This window comes from Camelina sativa, chromosome 13 (genome assembly GCF_000633955.1).
Source record: "Camelina sativa cultivar DH55 chromosome 13, Cs, whole genome shotgun sequence".
Lineage (NCBI taxonomy): Eukaryota > Viridiplantae > Streptophyta > Magnoliopsida > Brassicales > Brassicaceae > Camelina > Camelina sativa.
This window is the reverse complement of record NC_025697.1, coordinates 22169812-22195163: the sequence shown is the minus strand read 5'-3', so window position 1 is coordinate 22195163 and position 25352 is coordinate 22169812. Positions and strand designations below refer to the sequence as shown.

The following is a 25352-nucleotide window of genomic DNA, read 5'->3' as shown; positions in this document are numbered from 1 at the left end:
AATTTAATGTTAAATTATATTCAAAAGAAAAATAAACGGTTTACAAAGTTTATGTGTGGAAACACTTTAAAAATAGTTGAAAACTTTAAAAATTCATTTAATAGAATCTTGCTGCAAACCAAATTTGAATGTTCATCAAATTTGGATGAATCGTACTCACTCATATCATATTGTTTAAAAATAATTTAGACCAATTTGCATCCTTAATTTAAATGGTTGATATAATTTATTTTTAAAAAATAGGAAGGGATTGCAGTGGGGAGAAGCTTTGCAATGTACAAGAATTACAACATAGATGGGAACAAAGAGATGATAGCCTTTGGGGTGATGAACATTCTTGGTTCCTTCTCCTCTTGCTATCTCACTACCGGTAATCTACCATTTTCATGATTTTTTTTTTTACTTATAAAATATCTTCGTAAAGAGTATTTGCATTTGTTTTTCCGACTAATTATTAATCAAGGTTGATACAACATTATAATATACAATACAAACAAAATAACTTATAGTTGATTAATATGGGATATATTGTTCATGATATAGCATATGGTATGTATGGTAGTGAAATAATCGATGTTATCCGAATTTACGTCCACAAAATGCATGTTATTGACAAAAAATATTATGCAAAAACTTCTCACATATCGACACTGATTTAGTGAATACACATCTAGTGGTATATATGTATTTATAAGTTTTGAGTTCTTGTAGTTTTGAGATTATTTTTTTGGTATAAAAGGATTACAAAATGATGACTATATTTTCTTATAACAAAATGAGAATACTTTGTGATTTAACCCCAAAAGAAAACATAAATGGAAAATATTATGATATGAAGGGCCGTTTTCGCGTTCGGCTGTGAACTACAACGCGGGTTGCAAAACGGCGTTATCAAACGTGGTGATGGCCGTTGCAGTGGCGGTGACGCTACTGTTCTTAACGCCGTTGTTCTTCTACACGCCACTAGTGGTCCTGTCTTCGATCATAATCACCGCCATGCTAGGCCTCGTAGACTACGAAGCAGCCCTTCATCTTTGGAGACTAGACAAGTTCGATTTCTTCGTTTGTCTCTCTGCTTACTTTGGCGTTGTTTTCGGTACCATCGAGATTGGTCTCATCCTCTCCGTACGTACTTACCTCTTCCTACTTCTCTTATCTTTACCCTTTTGTCATGCACTCCCAATACAACTCAAAAGATAGAATCAATCATATGCAATAAATATATATCTATTAATTAATATGGGCAGGTGGGAATATCAGTGATGAGGTTAGTGTTGTTCGTGGGAAGACCAAAGATTTATGTAATGGGAAACATTCAGAACACAGAAATATATAGGAACATTGAACATTACCCTCAAGCCACCACTCTCTCTTGTCTCCTCATTCTCCACATCGATGGTCCTATCTACTTCGCCAACTCTAGCTACTTGCGAGACAGGTTATTTATTTCATGATTTCTATATACATATATTATAACAAATTCTAACAAATTCTCTTCATTAAATATATATCTTTATATATAGTTATCGAAATATCTTAGTTTATTATATAGCCCTTTTTCAAGAAAAGAAAAATAATATATATTTTTGTTTATTATCATACGTGACGTATAAAATCTTTGTTTATCTATAATATTTAAATAGAATTGGAAGGTGGATCGATGACGAGGAAGAAAAATTGAGAACGAGTGGAGAAACCAGTCTACAATACATTCTACTTGATATGAGTGGTAAGAAACTTCATTTTTATGCGTCTTCAATCCTTTTTTTTCGGGAAATTTCTAAAATGATTTTTGTCTTATCGAAACTATCGTGTACTTCAGTGCTTGTTAGCTTGAAACATGTGTAGCTATATCCTTTGTCAATGATGCAAAAAGATGTAGAAACATTTAGTATTCTGGTCATAAACAAAAAAATTTGCTATCTATAATTTTTAACGTTTGTTGTAGTAAGAATTTTTCTCCAGACGTGATTTCTATAAAAAAAATGCTGATAATTTTGAAATCATTTTAAGCGTTAATAGAATTAGTTTGAGAGTACCAAACCCTGAACCTTGATCAACACTATACTTTTCTGATTCAATTAATCAGTTTTTTTTTTTGTTAGACACGTAAAATGTTTGATCCCAAAATATGAAACATCTAACTTTGGTTTAACATGTAGCTGTGGGAAACATAGACACGAGCGGTATAAGTATGCTAGAAGAACTCAACAAAATCCTTGGACGAAGAGAGCTCAAGGTATATATAATAGAGCCTCTATTTGTCTTCTTACCAAAACAAGTCCCCAAATTTGTTAGTCATTTTGCGATTTGGTTCTCTAATTTTCTCAGCTAGTGGTAGCAAACCCAGGAGCAGAGGTGATGAAGAAGCTAAGCAAGTCCAACTTCATAGAGAGCATTGGTAAAGAACGGATTTATCTCACGGTGGCAGAAGCTGTTGCAGCTTGCAATTTCATGCTCCACACAGCGAAACCCGACTCCCCCGTACCAGAATTTAACAACGTTTAAGATTTCGTACTGAATCTCATCTCACATTTCTAAAGAGGTTTTTTTATTGTCATCAAGATTAAGGAGTCTGTTCGTACCAAAAATAAAAAATAAAAAAAAATAAGTCTGTTATTTGAACGCACCTTCTCCTAGCGCGTCTGCGTTCAAAAACATAATCGCAAACGCAGTTAAACAATTCACATTAATATATTTGCTACTTGCGGGTGAAGTAACAACACAGTTTCAATAACTTCAAGGAGACTGTGGCTGCTGAACACAACCACAAAACGCAGACCGCTTCTTCGTCCTTTTCTTCATGGTCACGCTTCTAGATCCACCATAGATATAGTCACGAAGAAGAACTTTGGATTTGGTATCAGAAACCTTCGTCCTAGCTCGATGCTCTCTTTCGCCTTCAAGCTTCATCAACATAAACTGAATCCTCTGTATCTCCTGCTGTAACCTCACAATCTTCTCTGATCCTCTTCTTGCTTGTTCGGATATTCTCCGTCTTCTATCGATATCCTTCTCTGATTCGGCTTTTGTGGTCAGCTTTCGATTGACGTTTAACAGCTTCTCTATTGCTTCGTCTGCTTCTTCGAGCTGTCCTTTGATCGTTTCATACTCGTTTTCTCCAACTTTCATCTTTTCCTTCTCCACTGCATCGACTTTGCTTTTCAAAACTTCTACAGTGATTTGAAGATTCTCCAGGTTCTGTAAATCCGATTCAAGTCTTTCTACAACTTTCCTCTTATTTATTTCTCTGTTCGGATCCATGAACCCGTCGAAAATCTCTACTTTATCGACAACCAGTGACTCTTCAGACAAGGATTTACCTTTTGCAGTTCTAGCCGCAGTTTCGTTCTTGTGAGTCTTCACTGGCTTTAGCTCAACAAAACCGTAATGATCTGATTCCATAGTGCCTTTCTTACTTACAATCTCGTACGATGACCCATCAGACGTTTGATCAAGCACAATATCTTTCATTTCCATCTCGATTTCGTGACTCTGCTTCCGCATTTTGCCATTTCCTCCTTCTTGCTTCCTCATGCTTCTCCCGGCGCCGCCTGTTTTTAATTCTTTGATTTGTTTCAACGATGCCTCAAGCATAGTGTAGGCATTCGTGTTCTCAAGAATCAGAAGCTTCTCCTTCTCCATTATTGCCTCTGCAACAGCTTTGATTCTCAAACACATATCTTCCAACTTGGGGAGTTCATCCACTGAATCAGTACCCTGGTAAAAGAGATGAGAGAACATCAATTCACAAATTTGTTCACTATGGTTTTGAAATAAATCAACTTTACAAGTCGAGATTGAGGAGATAAATGGCTAAGATCAATTACCTTTGAGATTTCATCCTCAGATTCACGGCGCACAAAAACATAATCCTCCAAAGATTTAATGCTTTTATTCAACAAGACAATAGCTTGGCTTCTTTTAAGCATTTCAATAACCGCATCTTTCGATGCGCTTTTGCTTTCAAGATTCTTGCAGGCTTCAGCTAGCTCACGTGTCGTCGCTTCAATCAATGTTTCATGTACAGCTGCGATCTGCTTATCGCAAAAGAATGTAGCAGCTTGAGACTCCCAAAAGTCAGCCTTTCTCCTCTCTTTGAAAACCTCTTGATTCAGCTTTTCTTTCTCCCTTTTGATTTCTTCAAGTTCCTTCTCCTTCTCATGTAACTGATCCTTCACATTAGCAATTTCATCTTCTAAGTGATCTTTGTCTGATCTGGTAAAAAGCAGGTTTCTCTTCAGCTGCATATTCTCAGTTTCTGCATCTATTAACTTATCACCAATCGTGTTTGCCTTACCCTCAAGGTTCTTCTTCTCTGTTTCAATACCAACTGCTTCTAACTTAAGCTGCTGAAGCCATTCAATAAGGATAATGTTCTCAATGGCAGTTTGTTCGTTCTCAGATATAAGACATGATTTCTCTTCTGAGAGTGACTGACAAGCTTCCTCCAACGTCTTCAGCTTCCTTCTGATTGATTTCAACTCAAAATTCAAATCTGATATAGATTTTTCTAGCATAAGGTTTTTCTGAGCAAGCTTTTCCATAGTTGCCAGTTTCTCTGAAAGAGTCATCTTTTCGCTTTTCACTCTCTCATTGCATTCTTTTAAGGTTGAGGTCTCCTCCTGCAACTCTTTGACTGATGACCCAACCAACTCCACCTGTTCTACCATGGACTGGTTTTTCTTCCCTACCTGACTTAGTTCCTCTTTAAGAGAACATATTTCTTGCTGTAAAGCATTTCTCTGGTCCACTCTTAGCTCAACATCTGCTTCAAGTTTGCGTATTATTTCCTTTAGGTTTGAGACATCCTCTTGTAAACTTTTAATTGATGCAACCGAAGAGAGATTGAGCTCACTAAGACCTTTGTTCTCCACCTTTGCTTGCTCAATTTCCTCATGCAACTCACTGTTTCGGATCTCCATGTCTTTCATGATCTGAGACCTGGTTTGAAGTTCCACAGCCAAATTATTAAGCTCCTCCTGAGACTGAGAGTGCAACTGTTGTAGGGTTTGGAACGCGGTCTCCGCTTCTTGAAAACGCAAATGCTCTTCTTGTACACAACTCCACAATTTGACCAGCTCTGTTTGCTTCTCGGTGAACTTCTGACTTTGATTCCCCAGTTTCTCCAAGAGACTATCCAGCTCAGAGTGAAGATTCTGATTTGATCTCTCAAGCACAAGACATTTCTCCTCAGAAAACTTTAACTTAGCGACTCCATCCTCTATTTCATGGCTAAGACTTTGTGTTTCTTCTTGAGCATGGTGTACTTTGACTTTAAGATCCGCAATTATATTGAGGCACTGTTGGAACTGAAGTTCAGAAGCTTCCTTATCCTTAGTCAATTTCGAGATTGTTTGCTTCAAGTTTTCAACTTCTAGCTCAGCCTTTTCAGCCCTCTCATTGATAAGCGTTGTACCTTCCTCAGCCTTCCTCAGTCTCTCTTCTAGGTTAGATATCGTATTCAAGCATTGCCTGTATTGAACAAGAGCAGCTTCCTTTTCAGTTTCGGCTTTAGCAAGGCTCTGCTTTAAAGCGAGAATTTCAGCTTCAGCTTTGCTGGCTCGCTCATTCATCCCTCCAGCTTCCTTACGGGATACAGAGAGTCCATCTTCCAAATCAGCGATCTTTTGCAGGCATTTTTCATACCGAAGAAGGCTGGATTCCTTTTCAGACTCCAGTTTGTAGAGGGTTTCTCTGAGCGTCTGGGTCTCAGCTTCTGCACTAGCGGCTGTGTCACGAAGTCCCCTTGATTCTTCTTGTGCACGAGATACTTCAGATTCTAGATTGGACAGTCTCTCCAAATTCTTCTCAAACAGTGCTAAGCTAGCTTCTTTTTCAGCCTGCATTTTAGAAAGGGAGTCTCCTAAAGCAACAAGTTCAGCCTCAGCTTTGCTAGCTCGTTCAGATTCTGAAGCCTTGAGATAATTTCTTCCTTTACCATCCACATCATTAAAATTCAGTCCCTTTCTTGCTTTCCCACTAGTCACAAACGGAGCTTCTTCACTAAAATCAATATTCCTCTTTACATCTTTTAGCAACCCATCCGGGCCAACCCGAGCTCGGAAAGGAGAAATCATCTCCGGTGTCTGTGGATCAACATCATTCGTCGACTCATCGCCAAATATCAAAGGAACTTGGCTAGGGAACGCTTCTGCTATAGTCTGGTGAGCCTTGTGTATTACCCCAGTTGCATGATTATACCTTTCAGCTAATGCACGATATGCACGGTAGAACTCTTCAACCAATTTCATAAGCTCAGGACGTTTACGGTAATACATCTCTGCTCGTCTAGCAAAAGAATCTGCATCTTCTTCAAGAACCTTGATCATTTGTTTCACATTGTTATCCATACCTTTCAAAAAAAGAAGAAACAACACATATATTTTTTTAAATAGTTCACAGATAGTCATTAGACCAAAAGAAAAGAGAATCTAAAGCAGAGAAATCAATCACATATAAAGTAGAAGTAGGTAAGCATTAACAAAGATAACAACATACCAGCAAGATTCTCCTGAAGCCATTTAGAATTCTTAGGGGTATTGTGACTATCCCACCACCATGAATACATAGGTTTCGAATTACTCTTTGCCGCAATCTCCATTTTTTTTTTAATCTTATTTTCTTCCAGCAAACACAAAACAGAACACAAAGGATTGTTACACCAAGCGTCGTCTCTGTCTCAAGCTCTCAACACCTATCTAACAAATTACCTGAAAAAAAATTTGACAAAGGAATATTTTATTTATTTAGAAAAGTGCCAAAAAAGAACACAGTAACAAGTGTGTATGAAACCCAGAATCACTGAATCAGAGAAAATAGCCAAACTAAAGCAACCTAAATTTTCGAATAAATAAACATGTACTACAAGATTGTGATTTTTTTCTATGATACGATTACCATAGAGATAATCTCCATGCTCTTAAAACCCAGAACACAAAACAAAATTCGAGTCAGAATAAAATAAAAAAAAAATTAGAGGATCACACTGTAGATTACGTGTGTAGCTTTGTCGATTAACAGTGCACAGATATTAAGCTAAAATGATGATCTGAGAGCTAAAATAAATCAAAAATCCCACAGTTATCAAACGAATCGGAGAGCACTGAAGTCGAGTTCTTCTTACCACACCCAAAAAAAAACCAAAAAAAAAGAAAAAATTAAGAATCGCACGTCGATTAAATGAAGAATCAAGCGCTTAGAAGCTTCTTACGCGCTTAAAAGTCATCTTCCTCGCGTATCTCATCCCATCATCATCTTCTAGATCTCTCTCTCTCTCTCTCTCTCTCTTGGTGTGTAGAAAAAAAAAAGAAGCTCTGTTTCTGCTTTTTTACGTTGTGAAGAAGAGAGTTTTGCTTAGGTTATGGTGCGGTGGCACTGGTGGGGGCTGAAAAAGAGCGATTAGAGCAAGTGAAATGACGATACTACCCTTGTAAACGAGTTTCTAAAATGTTATTCTCGGGATTGCTTGTGGAATATTTGACTTCCTAAAACAAAAAAGTGTACTAATTAACAAACTTGTACAAAGAAAAAAAAACAAATTTAATGTAAATTACGCCATAAATTAAGCGAAATGTTTATCATTTCACTAATTATGACCAGCAAGTTTTTATTTTTATTTTTTTTTGTTAATATACTATTTTAATAGTAATTTTGCTAATATAAATTTTTTGTTAATTTTAGTGATTTAGTATATAGTTCGTGGTATACTGTACAACAATTTTTGTTTAATACAATCTTAATTAAATCAATTTGATTCGATATCTTTTATATTGGTATTGTTAAAATAGTAAAATAAAGATTTAACCCGTACTGAAGTATCGTATTAATGATATTTTATTTTTTAGTATTATCTATTCAATCATGTAATGTCTTATAACCTGTCATATAATATAACTTGTTTGTGTTATTTTGAAAATTTAATATGTTTAAATATTCATAATTTTAAACTTTTTATTAAGTTTATATATATCACTTATAAATTATAAATTTCTTAAAATTCTATAATTTACTATATACGGTAAATTTACTATATATGTATGTTGAACACACACTTTTATATTAATTGATTAATATATGTTCGTTTTAAAAAATTCAAATCACAATATATGCCCGAAAATATACATTTTTATTAACTTTCTGCATTATATGACGATTTACTTTATTTAAATTTTAAAATAAAATAAAAAAGATGATAGGAGAATAATTTTTTTAATATGGAATAAATCTTCTAAATATCTATATTAATTATAGAATATTATATATATATGAATATTTAAAATATTTTAATTCTGTTTGGTTATAAGGATAGTAGAGAGAATTAACTAACTTTGTTTGGATATGAATATAAACATTAAATGGTATTAAATGTAAAAACTTTCAAAAAAATATTTTTGAGCAAAAACTGCTGCAAAAGTACTAGTATATATTCTCTTTTTTTTTTACAATCAATGACAGCAATAAGATATGCTCAAGTTGTAATTCACAATGTATCCTTCCATACTTTATGAAAACTTATCTTACATGATAGTATTCAAAAAATATTCTATGATAGATTTACATAGAAAATCCATTTTATACCCTTAATAACACACACCATGTTAAAAACTATATATTATCTATAATACTTGGTTTAAATTTTAGTAATTAAAACTCTATTGATTTAATAAATTTGAAGTTTAATCTTTTGCAAATATATTACAATCAATGATAATACATTGTTTCAATAATATCATTTCAACTTGTTTATTGAATAAATTAATTATTACTACTTGTTTCCTCTTCTTTTTTTTTCTTCTTTATAGTATAAAAAGGGAGAGAATCTTTGGAGAGAGAGAGAATCAGAAAAAGGCAACAGAGAGGCGTATTTTTCAGAGCTGAACTTTGGGTCCTACGTACTTCACCCAATCATATTCGTCCACGTAGTCACATCTCACCCCATGCGCATTAAGATACATACAGGATCTATATTATACATAAATCTTTGTTTGAGTTAAGCAATTTGATTGATGAATAAAGATAATTAAGTTTTCTGTAACATTACTAATTTCTAAGCTTATTAAGATTAATTCTATGGAATAATTTGTAAAAGACAATTTAAAACTGTTTATTTGGGGAAAAAGATATACAAAGATTATACTTAGTACTTTACCAAGAACATAATGATAACAAGGGTCAACTTGTTTTTTTTTCTTTCACCTAGGGATATAGTAGAATCGCTTGCATAATTTTTAATTGGTGCCAAACTTGTCAAAACGATATTAATTGTGAAACATAAAAATAATTGTACTAGCAATATCTATAAACCTTTAATCTTTTGCACTTGCACATGTTATCAACTCAGCTTGATTCATTTTACCAAAAGAAAAAGAGAGGAAAGTCATATAAGGTGTGGCTTTAAAAAAAACTCTTTAGATTATTAAATCATGATTGCCAAAGTATCCTTTGATTAATAATAATACTATAGCATTTTACATTCATTCAGAAAAAAAAAAAAAAAACTATAGAATTAAGCTACAATTAGGAATTAAGTATGAAACAAAAGAAAAAATATGCCCTTTAACATATCAAAATCAAACTGTCGGTATCCAGCCGTTGTACTTTTAAATACGAACAAGAAAATGCCAACAAAGTTTTTCTTTTCTTGTTGTTGTTGTTGTTGGGCCCAATCGTAATAATGAACCATCATGAAAACTCAATTAACTACCAAACCATTTACAACTCTCACTAAAAAATTCATCTTCTTCAACCACCTTTCTCTAGTCTCTCTATACTTGGTCCCAACCAAACGTCTATTTTTAATCTTTCTTGACATTGTCTCAAGTAGTAACTATAGCTGCCTGCCTACCCTCCATAGTTAAAGTGTTGAAAATTTTGCCTTTTTAACGTTCAGGGGTAAAAAATAAATTGAAAGATCGAGATGGTGAAGATGATGACATGATGCAGTAGTACTGTAGTCCAATAGGCCCATAACGGGCCATTTTAGCTAAAAACTTCCAGCTAGTATTTGAGTTTCAGATATACACTAGTTAGTTATTCCTTCACCAAATATCCTTATGCAATAAAGAAACCATAGAGGCATAGAAGAGAATAATAGTAGGTAGAGTAAGTAAGGGAACCAGGGATACATATCCTTCAACATTAAAACTCCAAAACAAGATAGCAAGACGTCTCTACAACACTTGACACAAACTACAAAAGATAAGAAGAAACATACGTTTGTGGAAACCTTCACACAACAGTTCCACACACAGAGACTATACTTGTCTCCTTGTCTAACAAAACAACCCAAAGATAGTAGAGAGACAAAGCAACCAAGAAGCAGAGCATCAAAAGCAGAGCAGCAGCTTCTCCAGGTCCCTGATACAAATGTCAAAAACTTGTATAAATTACACATGCAGATTTTCTTAACTGGAAGAGCTTAAGAGAGCTTCAGGTTTTACCTGGTGAGCAGATTAGGCAGGATCACGAAACTTCAACGAGGCAAAGGTGTTCTAGGTAAGAACCTAAGGAATGCCTTTTCTTCACAATAAGTGGATTAAAGGTGAGACTGAAATGGCTTGAATCTAGATAAATCTTCTTTACCAGCAGAGATAGTCTAAGAGGGTCAGTAAAACTAGCCCTTCCCTTTTTCCCTTTCAAAAAAACAGGAAACGAGGCGAAGAGGAAGATCACTTAGCAGGAGAGTAGTTAGATTTACATCTTGTAAGGCTGGATCGAAGTGAATTAGAAGGTAGAGAAGTAGACTTAAAAAGAAAAAGATATGGACAGAGAGGGAGATACAGGACAAAGGTAAAACTAAGAACCCGAGAAGACGAAACTTGGACGAATGAAACAGAAACCCAGTATGATCAAAGGTTCTACTGCATATACATGCTAGCTAGATGCTATCTAACCCACTTAAGAAAAGAAGCCAAAGGGAAAAAAGACGACTCTAAGAAGAAACTAGACAAAGGGCAAAGAGGAAACACTAATGTTCAAGCATCACTACATGAACTTAGCATTCACCCAGTATATATGTTAGAGACTGGTAAAGTTTTGGCCATCCTATATACTACACCAAGAATCAAGTCTTCTCTTTTACGCGATATCAATCTGCTTCCTGAATGATTCTACCCACTATAACCAGCTGTCCCACCATTAATAACACCCCATCTGCGTAGGAGATCCAGTAGTAACTGCTGACCAACTCTGAGTCAAGACTGCTTACGTGTTCCTTTACCATTGCTATTGAAAGCTAAGAAGCAAACTCAAACCAACTTGGTGACTAACACCTTATTTCTATGTGCATAAAACTAAAACTAACCCCGTTCCCCTATAAAGGCTCCTGATCTTCATTCATCTGCAGCATCAAGCTCAAGATTGAGCATGCGACGCAGTGTCATAGTGGCAGAGACGGTACTACGAAAAGGATTGTCAGCAGATGAAGTTGGAGAAACCGGCGCAGACATGGCAACTTCACGGATATCAACAGCAGAGTCAGGAGCAGGAAAGGTCAAAGATACCGTCCTCTTTTGGTGGAGAGAAAACTTAGGAATGGGCACAGAAGCAGGCGGGGGCGAGTTGGAGTAAGTAGGTCCAGCCCAAAGCTCAGAGTAAGAAAGGCTTCTCCTTTTGTCAACAAATTCACTGGCACACCTACGGATCTGAGGACCTCTGCAGTTAGCAATTGGAATGGGACTAGTTCTTCTACCGCTGCCAACCGAAGGATGATTAAAAACCGGCAAAACAGACTTGGGAGAACGAGGAGACTGAACTTGAGGAAGAGCAGCTCCTTTCGCTAAAGTTGTAGAAGAAGAAGTTCTCTTTGGCCTTGGAAGCAAACCAACACCAGAATGAAAAGTTCTGCAATTGATTTGCCTGAAAGTTTTGGAAGGAGCTGATCTAAAACGATCATGATGAACAAGAGATCTCTTCCCATAATACTGATCCCTATGTTCCACAGCTACAATAAGCGTTTCCATTTCGAGATTAAATCACACACTGTCAAAAAGTAAGAAGCTTTCACTACCACAACAACTAGTCGCAAGAACACACTGATCAAAAATCTAAATCCTTTCACTCGTTTCTCAACCCGAAGCGTCTCTGAAGATCACAAAATCCGAAACCCCAGCTTGTTTCGAAAAGCTGAAGAAAAAGAAAAAAAAAAAAAAAGCAATTTCATTTCAAGCCACACAAATGGGGGAAACCAAAGTAAATGATCATCACATACGAAGAAGCAAAGCGAAATCAAAAGATTAGATCCTGAAAACACGAAGAGAGCTTCCATTGAGAAATTCACCTTGAAAAAGAGGTCCTTTTGATGAAGACGAATCGCGAAGATTGGTTTGTTCTTCACTTAGCGAATCAAAGATGTGTTGAAAGAGGGTATCTTCTTTCTATTAGGGTTTTTAAGCCTCCATGGAAACGAAGATCCTACGGATCTGAGAAATGAGGTTTGATGATGATAGAGAAGAAGAGAGAGAGAGAGCAGTTGTCTTTTTAAGTGAGTAGGCAGGCACAGTTACTTCATGATTCTGTTTACTTGAAATGACAAAATTACCCTTGACTTTATCCATTGAGCATTTGTCCTTTTCGTCTTTTACTCGACCAAAGTAATTAATTAACTATTTATAAACAAAAGTAAATTCGAGTATTAAAGGCATCGGGTCAAACTTAACTTAAGCGTCTTCCTCATTAATTTAATTCCATTATTCATGCATGAGAATTGAGAAGAGGACCCTCTTACGTCACTTTTTTTTCTTTAAATAGTGTATTTTTCATAACCGTTGTGTAATGTAAGTTTTTGATTAAAAAATAAATAAATTTTTTTCACTATGTATTTGAAACAATGGATGTCGTTTTCTTTCTCATTTATTTCTAAATCCAAGCACGATCATCAATTTGCTTCTTTAAATTTAAATGAGTTGTATTAATTTAGAAAAACGAGTAATTAGAGATTATGTATGGACCAGGTACTTTGGTAGGGTCTTCTAATGAAGATATGTACCACCAATGAAGAAAAAGATCCAGACATTGTATAGTTCCACAAATGTGGAATCATATAAACTATAATTGAATTTATTGAATAGAGGTTATTTTCTCAACTATATATAAATATATATGATGATCTGCCTGCAAATTCAGAAATTATTGCACTTCACAATTATAGAGATCCCCCAATAATATATATACATACAGACACAGTACTTGTTTGTTTCACAGTTCCAAAAATAGAATAATGATGACAATAATGGTGACGATGATATATAATCGGTGATATTTCATTTATGATGCTACTGCTTTTTTATTCTTCCAACTTTTTTAGAAGTTGATTACGGATGGAGTATTAATTACGAAAACGTTTAAATCCTTTTTGGAAAAAGTGTTTTAGCGTTTGTTCAACTTCAACCTCAAGAAACTACAACGCTTTGGAATTCCCCACACTTCTAGATCTTCTAAATGCGCATAACATTCATGTTTGGGTTTGTAAAGCTTTTGAAAGTTAAAGAATTAAAAGGTTGATTGGTTCATAAATTATAATTGATTTGAAATTCAAAATAAACTTATGTGTTGGAACTTGGAAACCAAAAAGGACGGTGGTGACTGGTAGTAAAAAGAGGTTGACTCTCTTGTACCACGGGTTAATCATCTTTTGAGACGAAGAGACATTTCTTAAACCGAAATGGAGAAGGTGTGGAATTTATATGGTTTATAAAAAAAAAATTATGAAAAGATATTTTTTTTTCAATTTTTATTTTAAAGATGGAAATTCATGTGAATAGTTCCTTTTTTTTTCATCTTCAAAATGAATAAAAAGATAAAATTTGAAACATTATTTAAAATTCAAATGGTCTTAACAAGTACGTCATTTAGTTGAAAACTTGTGAGTCTTAAGAGAAGCTGATTATATGATAAGGAGAAGTGAAGAGGTTCGCAATTTCTTTTGCACATGCGTTTTGCAGCTATCTCGGTTTGGTTCAACTTGGATTTAACTAATGTCGGTTATTCAACGATTTGGTCTGTTGAAAATTAAGAGAACGATCATCTGATGCTACTACTACTAAACAAACACTAACTTCAACTGAATCAGTTCACGTTATTTTTTTCTTTTGCATTTAAGTTTGTTAGTATTAGCGTTTGGTACACAAAAGTTATGTTTACGTTTACATTCAGTGTCTCTGTGTTCGTGAAACGTGTGTGTTTGTATCAGCGTGTGAGATTGTGGGTAGACAATTTTCGTTTGTGTTTTATGGTCACGTTTCGTGTATGTGGGTGTTCGTGTGTTAAGTGTTTTTATGTTTATATCAGTGTTAGCATTAGAGATGTGGGAGCAACTTAGTTGAAGTTTTGTTTAATCCTAAAGCAAACAATCCACCTGAGAAAACACAAAAAAACTTATAGTCAAACTTTAAACGAACTCATATATGCTACCTATCACAAAGTTAAACAAATGCAAATGCAAATCAATACTAAAATTGAAAGCTAAAAGAGAAACGAAACCAAAGCTTTTCTTTTCCAAAACCAAAAATAGTAAATGAAGACAAAATCGAATTAATAATACATGTACTTACTTGGAAAGAGTAGTGTTGAAGACGACGTGCCCCACAGAAGCTCCAAACATGCCCCTGATCAAACAAAAAAACGTATCATATAGTTAAAATAGGTAAGTAGAGACCTCAAAATGATGTTGTATAAAGTCAAGTTTTAGATGACAAAGTCATTATTTCAATGTTGTGGTTTATATAAACATTAACTCAGTATAGTAAAAAACAGAGTAGAAACCATAGTATGTTGAAAATTCATGAGATCTCAACTTCTCTACAGCATAAACAAACATATGAATTTAGAGCTTTGATGAAGGGGTAAAAAATTACCTGATCAATAGCTGCCGGTTCAGGCGTGTCTCTACTACAACAATCAAAACAGAAGCAACACCAATATAATATTGAAAAGAGAAAACGAACATTTACACACCAAAGATGCTTTATTCGAAAAACATATCAGATGAACAATTAAGAGTCTTTGAAATAAATAGAACTTGCAAGTACAATTGGATTCAAAGTTCAGATACTTACATGCTTGAAAAGAGGTTGAATTTCCAATTTCTATTATGTTTTCTGCAAATAAAGTCATAAATTTGTTAGGCCAAAGTCATATACAATGTGAAGAAAGACATACAAAATTTTAAAATTTGAATTCTACAAAAGGTACTAAAGATATATGTGAAGAAAAATTTCAGGGGATTGCAAGCTGTAAGTGCCCCTAAATGAGATTTGTTTGGTACCTAGCTACCACTAATTAATAATATTGAGTATCAAAAAGCAATATACAACGGGTGTACCTGAGAAACAAAAGTCTTCTTCTTTCTTTTTCAGAGACAAAAGCTGCTGAAAGCTCTGCTCCTTCTTAGAAACAAACAGTTAGAGGATTCAGAAACATACCTGCTCGTTCAGCTAATCCTGCTGCACCAGAAGTTACCAAAAAGCTAGAGTCTCCACAACCATACCAGTACAAAACAATTCAAACACAACCAGTAACACAATGATATTAAAATCGAGGGAGAGAAGTCGAACCTGAGAAAGATCATGTACACGCTCTAGTTCTTGGGCTTCTGAAGCTAAAAAAAGTATAGATTAGTAATAACTCATAACAGTTATATAAAAGATTATGTGATCAAATTCAAGATCAAATCAAGGGAATATATTATACCTTGTTAAAAAAGAGGGAAGGGAAGAGATACTTACCTGATCAAAAGAGAATATTGAATGTGAATCATGTTGTCTCAGTCCCAGCAAAACCAGCCGTAATTAAGGACATATAGTCTCCATCAGTTAGCAGAACATTGAATATGATACTTTCTCTCCATCAGTTAGCAGAACACTGACTTTTATAGTTTAAGCAGATAATTGAATTTCTCCAGACAACACTGTACAAGTCTGAACTTAGCAGAAATTGAAGTTTTTTTTATAGCAGATTATATTGAATTTTAAAGATGCTGCCAGCTTCAGCACAATATCTTTGATCGGACAACAGAGCTTTCCAATCTTACAAAGGCATTAAACAAGCCTTAAAAGGACTTTTACTCTCCATCAAATTAGCAGAATATTGAATTGTACTCCATATAATTTAAGCAGAGAATTGAATTTCTCAATTTCTCAGGACATCATTGTCCAAAGCCTTAATAGAGGCTAATCTTAGCAGAGATTGAAGTTAATGTCAAGCTGTCCCAGCTCAGCAAGACAATAGAACTCATATTAGTAGAGATTGATATCTCCAATCTTGGGATGTAGTTTTGAAAGGCTTTTACTTACAGTCGTAATATCTCTGCCCCAAGAACATCTAGCTTCTGTTATCAAGCTGTCCCAGCCCCAGCAACCACAAGTCCTACAAAAGAACATTTTTTTTTTCTCTCCATCAATAATTAGCAGAATATTGAGTTCTATATATTTTAAGCAGAGCATTGAATTTTCTCCAGAAAATCACTGTACAAGTCTGATCTTAGCAGAGACTGAAGTTTTCTGTAACAGAGATATTGAATGTTCACATCAAGGCCAAGCCATATATTAACCAAGCCCTGCTTTGTAGACTGTATCTTTTCCTCTCCATCAAATTTTGCAGAACATTGAATTATTGTATAAGCAGAGAATTGAAACTTTCTTATAGATATCATTGTCCAAAGGACTTTTTACTCTCCATCAAATGAGCAGAAATATTGAATTGTAACTCCATATAATTCATAGCAAAGATATTGAATTGTGACTCCATATAATTCATAGCAGAGATATTGAATTTTTCTAAGGACACATTATGGTCCAAGCCTTAACAAAGACTGATCTTTTAGCAGAGATTGAAGTTTCTGTCAAGCTGTCCCAGCCACAGCAAGACAGTAGAGAATGTATTGACAAGCCTTTTTTGGTTCTTACGGACGCGGACAATGTCCCCAAGTTAGAAACCGGACAAACACAATCATATAATGTGTAGTCCCTTTCCTTTGGGTTTTTGAAGAAAACATCAAAACTTGAAAACAAAACAAACTAAAACCGAGAACAAGAAGAAAGGATCAATCTTTTTAAGAAATACAAGTTTTGAAATTCAAAACCCTAAGATTGAAATCAAAAGTTTAATAGAGGGGGTTTTTGATTTACGAACCTTTTATTCGAAAACTTTTGAAAATCTGAATCTCTGTAACAAAAAGGTTTCGAATTCAAAAGAGGGAAACAATATAATCAGAAGCCCTAAGACGAACAACATAACGAAAAAGAGAGGGCTTTTGGATTTTGCTTAACGAAAAACCAAATCAAAGTTTTAATTTTTTAAAAGCGTTCGATCGAAATCTAAGAAAAAAATACAATTACAAAACTACCAAACCCCAAAACTGAAGAAAAAAAACACAAAAGAGAGGTTTGGTTATGCAAAATCAAGAAGAACCCTAAATCAAATTCATCTGAAGCTGAAAAAAAAAACAAAAAAAAACAAAACCTTGTACAGACGACGAAGATCTTCCCGAATCGCTCTAGAGAAGAGATCGACGAAAGAGAATCGCAATTGCGAAAATCGCTAGCGAAAGATAGATTTGAATCGCAACCTTTTTTTTTTTTTTTAACACCACATCGCAACCTCTGTCTTTACATGCTCTTAATTTGACCGTTACAAAATTAAAACGAAACTGGGCTTAGTTTTTATGGGCTTATAAAATATCGGCTTATGGGCTTGTAAAGTATTGGTCCGTATCTTGGTCTTACGCTCTATATAACGGAATTTTTCAAGTTTGTGTTACGGTGAAAAGTGACAACTAGTGTATCTTCGAGTTTAATTCATAGATTAGTCTATGACTATGAGTATGAGAGTTTAGAAGTAGAAAAAGGTGGTCACTGAGTTCTAGTGATTAGGATTTTTTCTTTTTCTTTTTCAAAAATTGCAATGGCGTGTAAAATATATACTATTTTTTTACAATGAATTATACTGTTAACGAAAAAGATTAGATCTCTCTGTGTTCAGCACGTGAAGTGTTTATCTGCTGTAAGTAAATTCAGTAGGATGATAATCCCATGCTGACTACAATCAAGAAGCCCATCAAAGAAGACTTGTTTGATATAGAGGGACAAACGCATAATCTGTGAATCATATCAAGTGATATCCTAAATAATTGATTGTTTCTACAGTCTTAGAACTTAGTGAATGCCCTTTAAATACAATCATCGGACCTAAGAACAGTTGCATATACCTAAAGTCAGAATCTTTAACACAAAACGCAATCATGCAGTACATAGCAGATTAAAGCATAAACTATGAAGCACATTACCGGGCAAGTAGCAAACAACAGTATATATGGATGCAAATAAGGAACAGTCTCTACAATATAAAAGCATAAGATGAGTGAGAGTGCCCGCACAAGTAGCAGCATGAAGCAAAACAAAAATCAATCATCAGCTCCATCAGTCTTTGTAGCACCAAAAGGGTCATGATTAGGTCCCAACTCTTCTCCCATATGGCGCTGCACAAGCCGCTGCAGATCAGACATAACCTTAGCCTCGCGCTTGGCCTTCTCCTCGTAGTTAAACATGGCCAATGCCCGTTTGTCTTCGGCACTGTAAACCTGGTTTTCCTTTCTAATACGGATAGCATTCATCCTTTGATGCCTACTTCCACTCATCACATAACCAAGATCCTCAAACTTCTGAATCTCTTCAGCGTTAAGACCCACTTCTCCTCTACGTGGGATACGTTTACCTTGCTGAACATACTGTGCTATAGCATCTCCTTCACCAGGTCTTAAAGCACCACCATAACTGATGTGACCTTCAGCTTTAGGTAATGGCATTGGACCAACATCAGCGTCTTCCTCTTCTTCATCAGGAGCTGAAGATTTCTTCTTCAGCTCAATCATCTCTTTGAACTTCTTCAACTCCTCTTCATCAAGTTCAACTTCAGTATTCTTCACCGTTTCTTCTACTTGCATCTTCGAATCATCCTCAGTACCATCGCTTTCAGTCTCTGACTTTGTTATCTTTTCCTTGCTTCGTTTCGAGCTAGAACCCGAAGATCTCTTCCTCCTCTTGCTCTTTGACTTGGACTCTTCCTCCCCAGAAGACGAAGCACTAATCTCAGATTCCTCCGCTTTACTATCCTCATCGCTGCTCTCATCAGAGTCACTGTATCTCCTCTTCTTCCTATGACTTCGCTTTTTCTTACTACTACGACTGCTTCTACTTTTCTTCTTCTTAGAAGTCTTTCTCCTTCTTCTCCTATCTTCCTCTTCCGAAGCACTCTCACTCCCTTCAGATTCACTATCACTATCATAAGATCTCCTACGCCTACTACGCTTAGACCTAGAGCTCTTCTTCCCTTTCCTCTTCCTAGATCTCAAACCATCAGATTCAGATTCCGAATCCGACTTCCCAGATTCAGATTCAGATTTACCTTTCCTATCTTTCCCTTTCTCTTTATCGTCCTTCTCGCCGCCGTTCCTGTCCAAAACCTCGTCGGCGTTATCATCGGAATCCTCGTTCGGATCTCTAGGTGGACTCGGTGTGTTCTCCCAAAAGCAGAACTTGGCTGATTTCCTCATCTTGAGCCGCTTATGCCTTCGATACTCCTCGTGACTCAGTCCTTTCATCTCTTCATCGGATTCTGAATCAGATCTCCTTCTGTTTCGATAGTCTCGATCCAAATAGCCTTGATTCTTCCCAAATCTCCTCGGGAGAGAGTTCATCGTCATTCTCACAAAGCCCTAATCCAGACCGTCGCTCCGACGACGATAAGAAAAATATCAAAAATCTTTTCAGATGTGTTGGGAAAAATTAGGGCTTTGAGTCAACATTATATACAAGCCTTTTTACTTATTGGGCCATTAAACAATTAAGCCCAATATAAATGATTCACCACTGAAAAAACACATACAGTATTTGTTTAATTATTATACAAAGAACCCACACATTTTAATTAGAGACAATTGAGTCCTTTATCCTTATCCGTCGTCTTCAGATGGCAAGTCTCTCCATCTCCGCCGTGGCTCTGCCTCCGTTTCGGCTCCAGACACAGGCTCGTCTTACGAAACTCAGCTACCGAACGCGCCTTCACTCTTTCAATTTCGAACCAATAAGGATTAGCACGAAGATTAGAAGTTTGGGTGGGAATCGGAGAGAGCCCAATGATTCGAGGTTCGTCAATGAAAGTGGCGTAGTTGATGACATGGAAGGTCTCTTAGACAATCTATCTCTAGAATACGACTCCGTTTGGGACACTAAACCCTCTTGGTAAGTCTCAATCAAGTCCCCAGTTCAATTTATTTCAACTAGTTTGGATTTGGTGTTAAGATTGCTGGTTCTAAACATGGGTCTAGAGCTTAGATAGAGAGTTTGTTCGTAGAGTCATAAGGTCATTTCTAAAGCTCTAAGTGGACCAATCCTTAATCTTGGTTAGCAAATTATGCCTACCCAAGAACCTTTTTTGAATGAAGCTGAATTAATTAATTGATTGATGCTACTTAGAACAAGTCTTACCAAATTCCATTTTCATGATTTGTGTTGTGGTTCTTCACTCTGTTTTGGAAGCTAGAAAAGACAAAATTTTGAATCTTTGGGTTAGGAAGATAGTGAAGAACCAAAATACAGATTATGTGATCGTAGTTGGGTTAAGAAGAGATTCAAAACCTTCTTAACAACGACAACTTTGGATATCTATTTGATCTGGTGTGTATTTGCAAACAAGAACGTTAGACGTTTTTTAGGGCCTAGGGTTCTTCCTTTTCTTGAGATAGGGTTTTGAATATGCCTTGGCTTTGTTTCTCAGGTGTCAGCCATGGACGATAATGCTAACAGGTGTATCAATAGTGGCATGTAGCTGGCTAATACTACACTCGGTCGTCGTTTCATCGCTTGCTGTTGGTTCAATTGGCGCTTGGTGGTACATTTTCCTTTATAGCTACCCAAAGGTGTGAATGAATCTGTTTAAACTTTCCTTTTTAGTCTAGTTACTAAAATCTGTTAATGACTTTAGTCTGAGTGAAGGAAAGTAAATATCTTGTTATAATATCTTCACACGATGCTAGTTTCTGTAATCTTAGGGAAACAAGCCTTACTCTGATGGTTTTGTGTTCTTTGGTTTTTTCAGTCGTATTCAGAAATGATTGCTGAAAGAAGGAAAAGAGTATCTGATGGCTTTGAAGATATATACGGCAAAAACAAGACTTAATAGTAGGATCTTCCCCAATCCTCTCTACATAACATTCGTTTCTTGCATAAATCTTTCCCTCTTGTATAATAACAGTCATCTATGGGTTTTAGCTCACTTCAGTCACAGGCTCACACAGCTGTTTGGGATACAAACTACAAAGCTCTTGATTTCAATTCAAACACCCACGATGAATGTAGTGGGCATTATAAAAATCGAATTGAACCGAGATTGTTTAAACCGAAAAACCAAACCAACTATACTGAAAAGTGACATCAAACATAATTGGAATTCGAAGTACATAAATCATCTAAACCGAAGAAAAACGAGACTATAGTTCGAAGTAAGCAAAAATACATGTGTTCAAATTTATAAAATCAAACATAAAAAATTACTAATACTTTTTAATGATTTTTTCTTAAAATGATACTTACTAAAATTTGATAATTTTTTCAACTAAAATAAATTTCATTGTTGGACATTCCGTTTGATAATCACATTTAACTATCTATTTCTATCGTAAAATCGTATTTTAATTCACTTCTTCATAGATTAGAGTTAACATATTTAATAAGAAAAATAATATGAGCATCATATGAGATAATATATGTATATTGTTTAGTATTTTTTTTTAACAATAAAATAATCAGTAAAAAATCAATTAACATCCACAAAAATTCAATTAACATCTTATTAATTTAATAATTTATGAATTTCTGAATTATGCAGTATATTTTCTTATTAGTTGAAGTTTTATAAATGAACAAATATTTATTGTTTATTAATTTTTGTGCTTAACCGAAAGAGAAAGTACAAAGGAAGTACAATTTAAATATCTATACCATCATAATAAACCATATTTTAAGTTTTACATCTTAATGCATAGAACTATTTAAGCACATTCGCAAATTTTCAATGTTAATAAAAATGAAATTAATAATTATTTAAAATATTATACTTACATTTTACATCATTTTATATGATTCTTTTTGCGCACGTTGTACGAGTGGAAATACACTAGTATTATATTTTAAATAAAATTGAGCACAACTTAGACCGGATAAGCATTTCCTAGAAGAGTCTTATTTTTCTTCTTGGATTGACTCAACACTCAAGCTTCTCCCATTTCGTCTTCAACGATACAGATACAGACAGTATTTTGAGCGCTTCGTCCCTCAGCGTACCAAACTTTACCATTCTGAAAAGGCCTGGATCGAAGACTAGGAACATTCTTTCCCTAATTACATGCTAAAGGCACGTTTCCAGGATTGTGTTTTCAGTTGATGTCAGGAAAGTATGTCTTTATTAATTCGAGTAATTTTATAATGCAGACTGAGGAGTGCCTTAACAAGGAGAGGGAGAGAGCCATTCACTACCTTCATTTTAGCACTGTGCCCAAGCTAGTTCATGTTAGTTATAATACGTTATCTACAATGTTTGCTGAAAATTTCACCTTTTAACTTAGAATATATGTTTATTTTCTGACAGTACTTTGAACAGGATACAAGCGTATTTCATAATTAGCAGTGATACTGATTGGCTTGCTTGTTTATTTCTGAATGATGCAGGCACTACTAAATCAATTGTTGGTTATGGCTCCGAAAGAGCTTCAAGAAGAAGAGCACTCAGGGTGCCTTGCATTGCTAAAAATTAACAAGGAAATACAGCTTTTGTGTGTTATAATTATATTGTTAACTGATTATTATCTCAAATTCTCTTTTCAATGAAGCATTGCTATATACTTTCAGATGGATGATCTCTCCAGATTGTACAATCTTTATCATAAAATTCCAGACCGGCTGGAAGCTTTTTCAGACATATTCTGGCAGGTTTTTATTACTAGTTAATTTTCTACATGACATAAATTTTGATTCTCATTTTTACTTTGCTACATACAGCATATGACTGCAGAAGGCAATGCCCTTATAAAACAAGTCCAAGACGCAGCAGCTAACCATGTTCATATTATTTTACTTGTTACATTCAAACACTCAAATTTTTTTTGTTTATACTACGTTTTTGTGGAAATGCATAAAGTTGGATTGCTGAGTTGCAACTTGCAAGCTGTTTTATTAATGGTTGATTGCAGGAACGCAAAAAAATATATCATTTCCATGTTATATTTTTCATTAAAATTAGAAAGAAAGACAATACGAATAGGATTTTCACAAATAAGTTGTTTAGGTCTCCGAGCGTTATTTCCCATAGCCGTAGTTGATAAGATGGAAGGTCTCTTAGACAATCTATCTCTAGAATACGACTCCGTTTGGGACACTAAACCCTCTTGGTATGTTTTAATTAAGTTCCTTATTCAATTTAATTACCTTTCTATTACTTTTAGGTAATCTTGGGAAAAAACAACGTTTGTCAATGACTTATTCGACATTTGGGAAATTATTAGAAACAAGTAAACCAATTGATCCGTCCACACAGAAAAGCAATTGCTTACCTCAGTATATAAGTCATTCACAACCAGCTGGATCCACTGAATGCTTCCCATAGAACAGACTATGCCACCGTTAAGTCTCCTACAGAAACACATCATGCTTATTACAATGACTCATCAGAGGGTAAAAATATTTTGGGGAACATTATCTTATACTGTTTCTAAGACCTAACAAATCGTATTAATAAAACAATTTGTTTATATGAATTACAGAAGAACAAGATGAACAAGTTTACAATTGTTCAAGTGCCGAGGAAAATTACGCTGAAGACTCTGATGTAGAAGTAGATGATGCATAAGTGTTGGCTGAAGTTAAGAAAAAGTTGTACTACTTAAATATTATTAAGCATGATTTTCAGAAGTTTTTTAGAGATGCTGTCTCACCAAAGGCAGAACCTGCAAAGAAGAAAACTGGTAAGTAGAAAATACACTTATAACAAATTTAAGGCATTTTGATGTTGTAATTAGAATAACATGTATAAAAGGAATAGTTCATTCTTTAGCAGGTACAAAAAAAGACACATAAATATCTAGACCATGGTGACCCAACATACAAGAATGCAAGGAAGCCTATTTTCACTTTGTGTTGTTGCGAAGGACAGGTCAAACTTCCATTTCTACAGAAAACACCAGAGTTGTTGGTCGCCTTACTCACCAACAATGATGAGCTAAGCAGACATTTTAGAGAAAATATCAGAGCTTATAACATGATTTTTTCGTTTACTTCACTTGGTGGGAAGTTCGAGAAGTGTTGTGCACGAGGACATGAACCTAATATGTTTCAACTACAAGGGGAGAACTATCACTTGATGGGTAGTATGCAACCTGAGGATGGTGAACTCCCTAAGTTTCAACAATTGTACATTGTTGATACTGAAAATGAAGTTGATAATAGAGCAACTATTATGAAGTATGGTTAATTTCATTATCAGTATTTGCGTAAATTTCTATTGCGTTTTATAATTTACAGACCTAATCGTGTCTAAATTATGTAATGTGTATTTAACTAAGTTCATGTAATTTGGCAGCAAAGGAAAAGACACTGCAAAGTATAAGAAAAAACAGAAACTCAGAAGGGAACTAATCGAACAAATTATGAAAATGTTGGATGATGTGAATCCATACGTCAACACCTTTAGATCAGCNGTAATGTGTATTTAACTAAGTTCATGTAATTTGGCAGCAAAGGAAAAGACACTGCAAAGTATAAGAAAAAACAGAAACTCAGAAGGGAACTAATCGAACAAATTATGAAAATGTTGGATGATGTGAATCCATACGTCAACACTTATAGATCAGCAAGAGACAGGTTCAATACAAATCCGCATGAAACTTTCCATATGAGGATAGTTAGTAGTCGTGAAAAGGATGGGAGGACGTACAACATACCAACAACATCTGAAGTAGCTACGTTGATTCCTGGAGATTTCAATTTGGAAATGGATCATCGTGATATTGTTGTTCAGGCAAAATCTGGTGAACTACAAAGGATAAGTGAATTGCATATCTCTCATCTAGCATTACAGTATCCCTTATTATTTCCTTATGGAGAGGATGGTTACATGCTTGGAATTGAAAAAGAGCATTCAAAAGTGGGAAGGGTTAAGAGTAAAAAGAAAGAAAACAAATTAGCATGAGGCAGTTCTTTGATTTTCGAATTCAGGAGAGAAAAAACGAGTCAAGGACCCTTCTGCATTCTAGATGCTTATTCCAGCAGTTCTTGGTTGATTCTTATACTGCCATCGAGAGCAAC

At 35.0% G+C, this 25352-nt stretch overlaps 5 protein-coding genes and 1 long non-coding RNA gene across 9 annotated transcripts in view; 2 read left to right on the top strand and 4 right to left on the bottom strand.

The window, feature by feature from the left end:
• The window catches only part of LOC104737491 (sulfate transporter 3.2-like), a 7908-nt gene extending 5283 nt beyond the window's left edge, over window positions 1–2625 (top strand). The window contains exons 6-11 of the mRNA XM_010457689.1: window positions 244–370; window positions 839–1125; window positions 1248–1438; window positions 1644–1729; window positions 2163–2239; window positions 2332–2625. Of these exons, the coding sequence (XP_010455991.1) occupies window positions 244–370; window positions 839–1125; window positions 1248–1438; window positions 1644–1729; window positions 2163–2239; window positions 2332–2508 (945 nt within the window). The 3' untranslated portion in view covers window positions 2509–2625. The remainder of the gene's footprint in view (window positions 1–243; window positions 371–838; window positions 1126–1247; window positions 1439–1643; window positions 1730–2162; window positions 2240–2331) is intronic.
• Window positions 2592–7364, bottom strand: LOC104737492 (protein NETWORKED 1C-like). 4 transcript variants are annotated; one of them, XM_010457692.2, is made up of 4 exons: window positions 7127–7364; window positions 6502–6713; window positions 3831–6355; window positions 2592–3720 (listed from the first exon to the last, which is right to left on the bottom strand). In XM_010457692.2, exons 2-4 carry the CDS (start codon window positions 6602–6604, stop codon window positions 2740–2742), a joined length of 3609 nt encoding a protein of 1202 aa, XP_010455994.1. In that variant the 5' UTR covers window positions 6605–6713; window positions 7127–7364; the 3' UTR covers window positions 2592–2739. The 4 variants fall into 4 exon arrangements, with proteins under 4 accessions (XP_010455994.1, XP_010455993.1, XP_010455992.1 ...); XM_010457691.2 differs by having other exon boundaries at window positions 7174–7364; XM_010457690.2 differs by having other exon boundaries at window positions 7214–7364.
• Window positions 10077–12487, bottom strand: LOC104737490. Its single transcript, XM_010457688.2, has 3 exons — window positions 12281–12487; window positions 10443–12126; window positions 10077–10359 (listed from the first exon to the last, which is right to left on the bottom strand). Exon 2 carries the CDS (start codon window positions 11961–11963, stop codon window positions 11334–11336), a length of 630 nt encoding a protein of 209 aa, XP_010455990.1. The 5' UTR covers window positions 11964–12126; window positions 12281–12487; the 3' UTR covers window positions 10077–10359; window positions 10443–11333.
• Window positions 13847–16962, bottom strand: LOC104737489. The gene is made up of 7 exons (XR_759740.2): window positions 15726–16962; window positions 15555–15598; window positions 15323–15440; window positions 15057–15098; window positions 14856–14889; window positions 14553–14606; window positions 13847–14356 (listed from the first exon to the last, which is right to left on the bottom strand). It is a non-coding gene; the product is annotated as an uncharacterized LOC104737489 (long non-coding RNA).
• LOC104737488 (NF-kappa-B-activating protein-like) lies at window positions 18182–19762 on the bottom strand. Its single transcript, XM_010457687.2, has one exon. It carries the CDS (start codon window positions 19697–19699, stop codon window positions 18401–18403), a length of 1299 nt encoding a protein of 432 aa, XP_010455989.1. The 5' UTR covers window positions 19700–19762; the 3' UTR covers window positions 18182–18400.
• LOC104737486 lies at window positions 19907–21380 on the top strand. The gene is made up of 3 exons (XM_010457685.2): window positions 19907–20237; window positions 20773–20914; window positions 21094–21380. The coding sequence occupies exons 1-3, from the start codon at window positions 19966–19968 to the stop codon at window positions 21172–21174; spliced, it is 495 nt and encodes a 164-aa protein (XP_010455987.1). The 5' UTR covers window positions 19907–19965; the 3' UTR covers window positions 21175–21380.

Excerpts from the sequence above, each read along its gene's own strand:
- LOC104737492 (XM_010457692.2), bottom strand. The coding sequence starts at position 6,604 with ATGGAGATTGCGGCAAAGAGTAATTCGAAACCTATGTATTCATGGTGG. Across the intron at positions 6,356-6,501 it reads GCTTCAGGAGAATCTTGCTG|GTATGGATAACAATGTGAAA; the intron begins GTATGTTGTTAT and ends TTTTTTTGAAAG. Across the intron at positions 3,721-3,830 it reads CTGAGGATGAAATCTCAAAG|GGTACTGATTCAGTGGATGA; the intron begins GTAATTGATCTT and ends CTCTTTTACCAG.
- LOC104737490 (XM_010457688.2), bottom strand. The coding sequence starts at position 11,963 with ATGGAAACGCTTATTGTAGCTGTGGAACATAGGGATCAGTATTATGGG.
- LOC104737488 (XM_010457687.2), bottom strand. The coding sequence starts at position 19,699 with ATGACGATGAACTCTCTCCCGAGGAGATTTGGGAAGAATCAAGGCTAT.
- LOC104737486 (XM_010457685.2), top strand. The coding sequence starts at position 19,966 with ATGGCAAGTCTCTCCATCTCCGCCGTGGCTCTGCCTCCGTTTCGGCTC. Across the intron at positions 20,238-20,772 it reads TGGGACACTAAACCCTCTTG|GTGTCAGCCATGGACGATAA; the intron begins GTAAGTCTCAAT and ends TTTGTTTCTCAG. Across the intron at positions 20,915-21,093 it reads TCCTTTATAGCTACCCAAAG|TCGTATTCAGAAATGATTGC; the intron begins GTGTGAATGAAT and ends TGGTTTTTTCAG.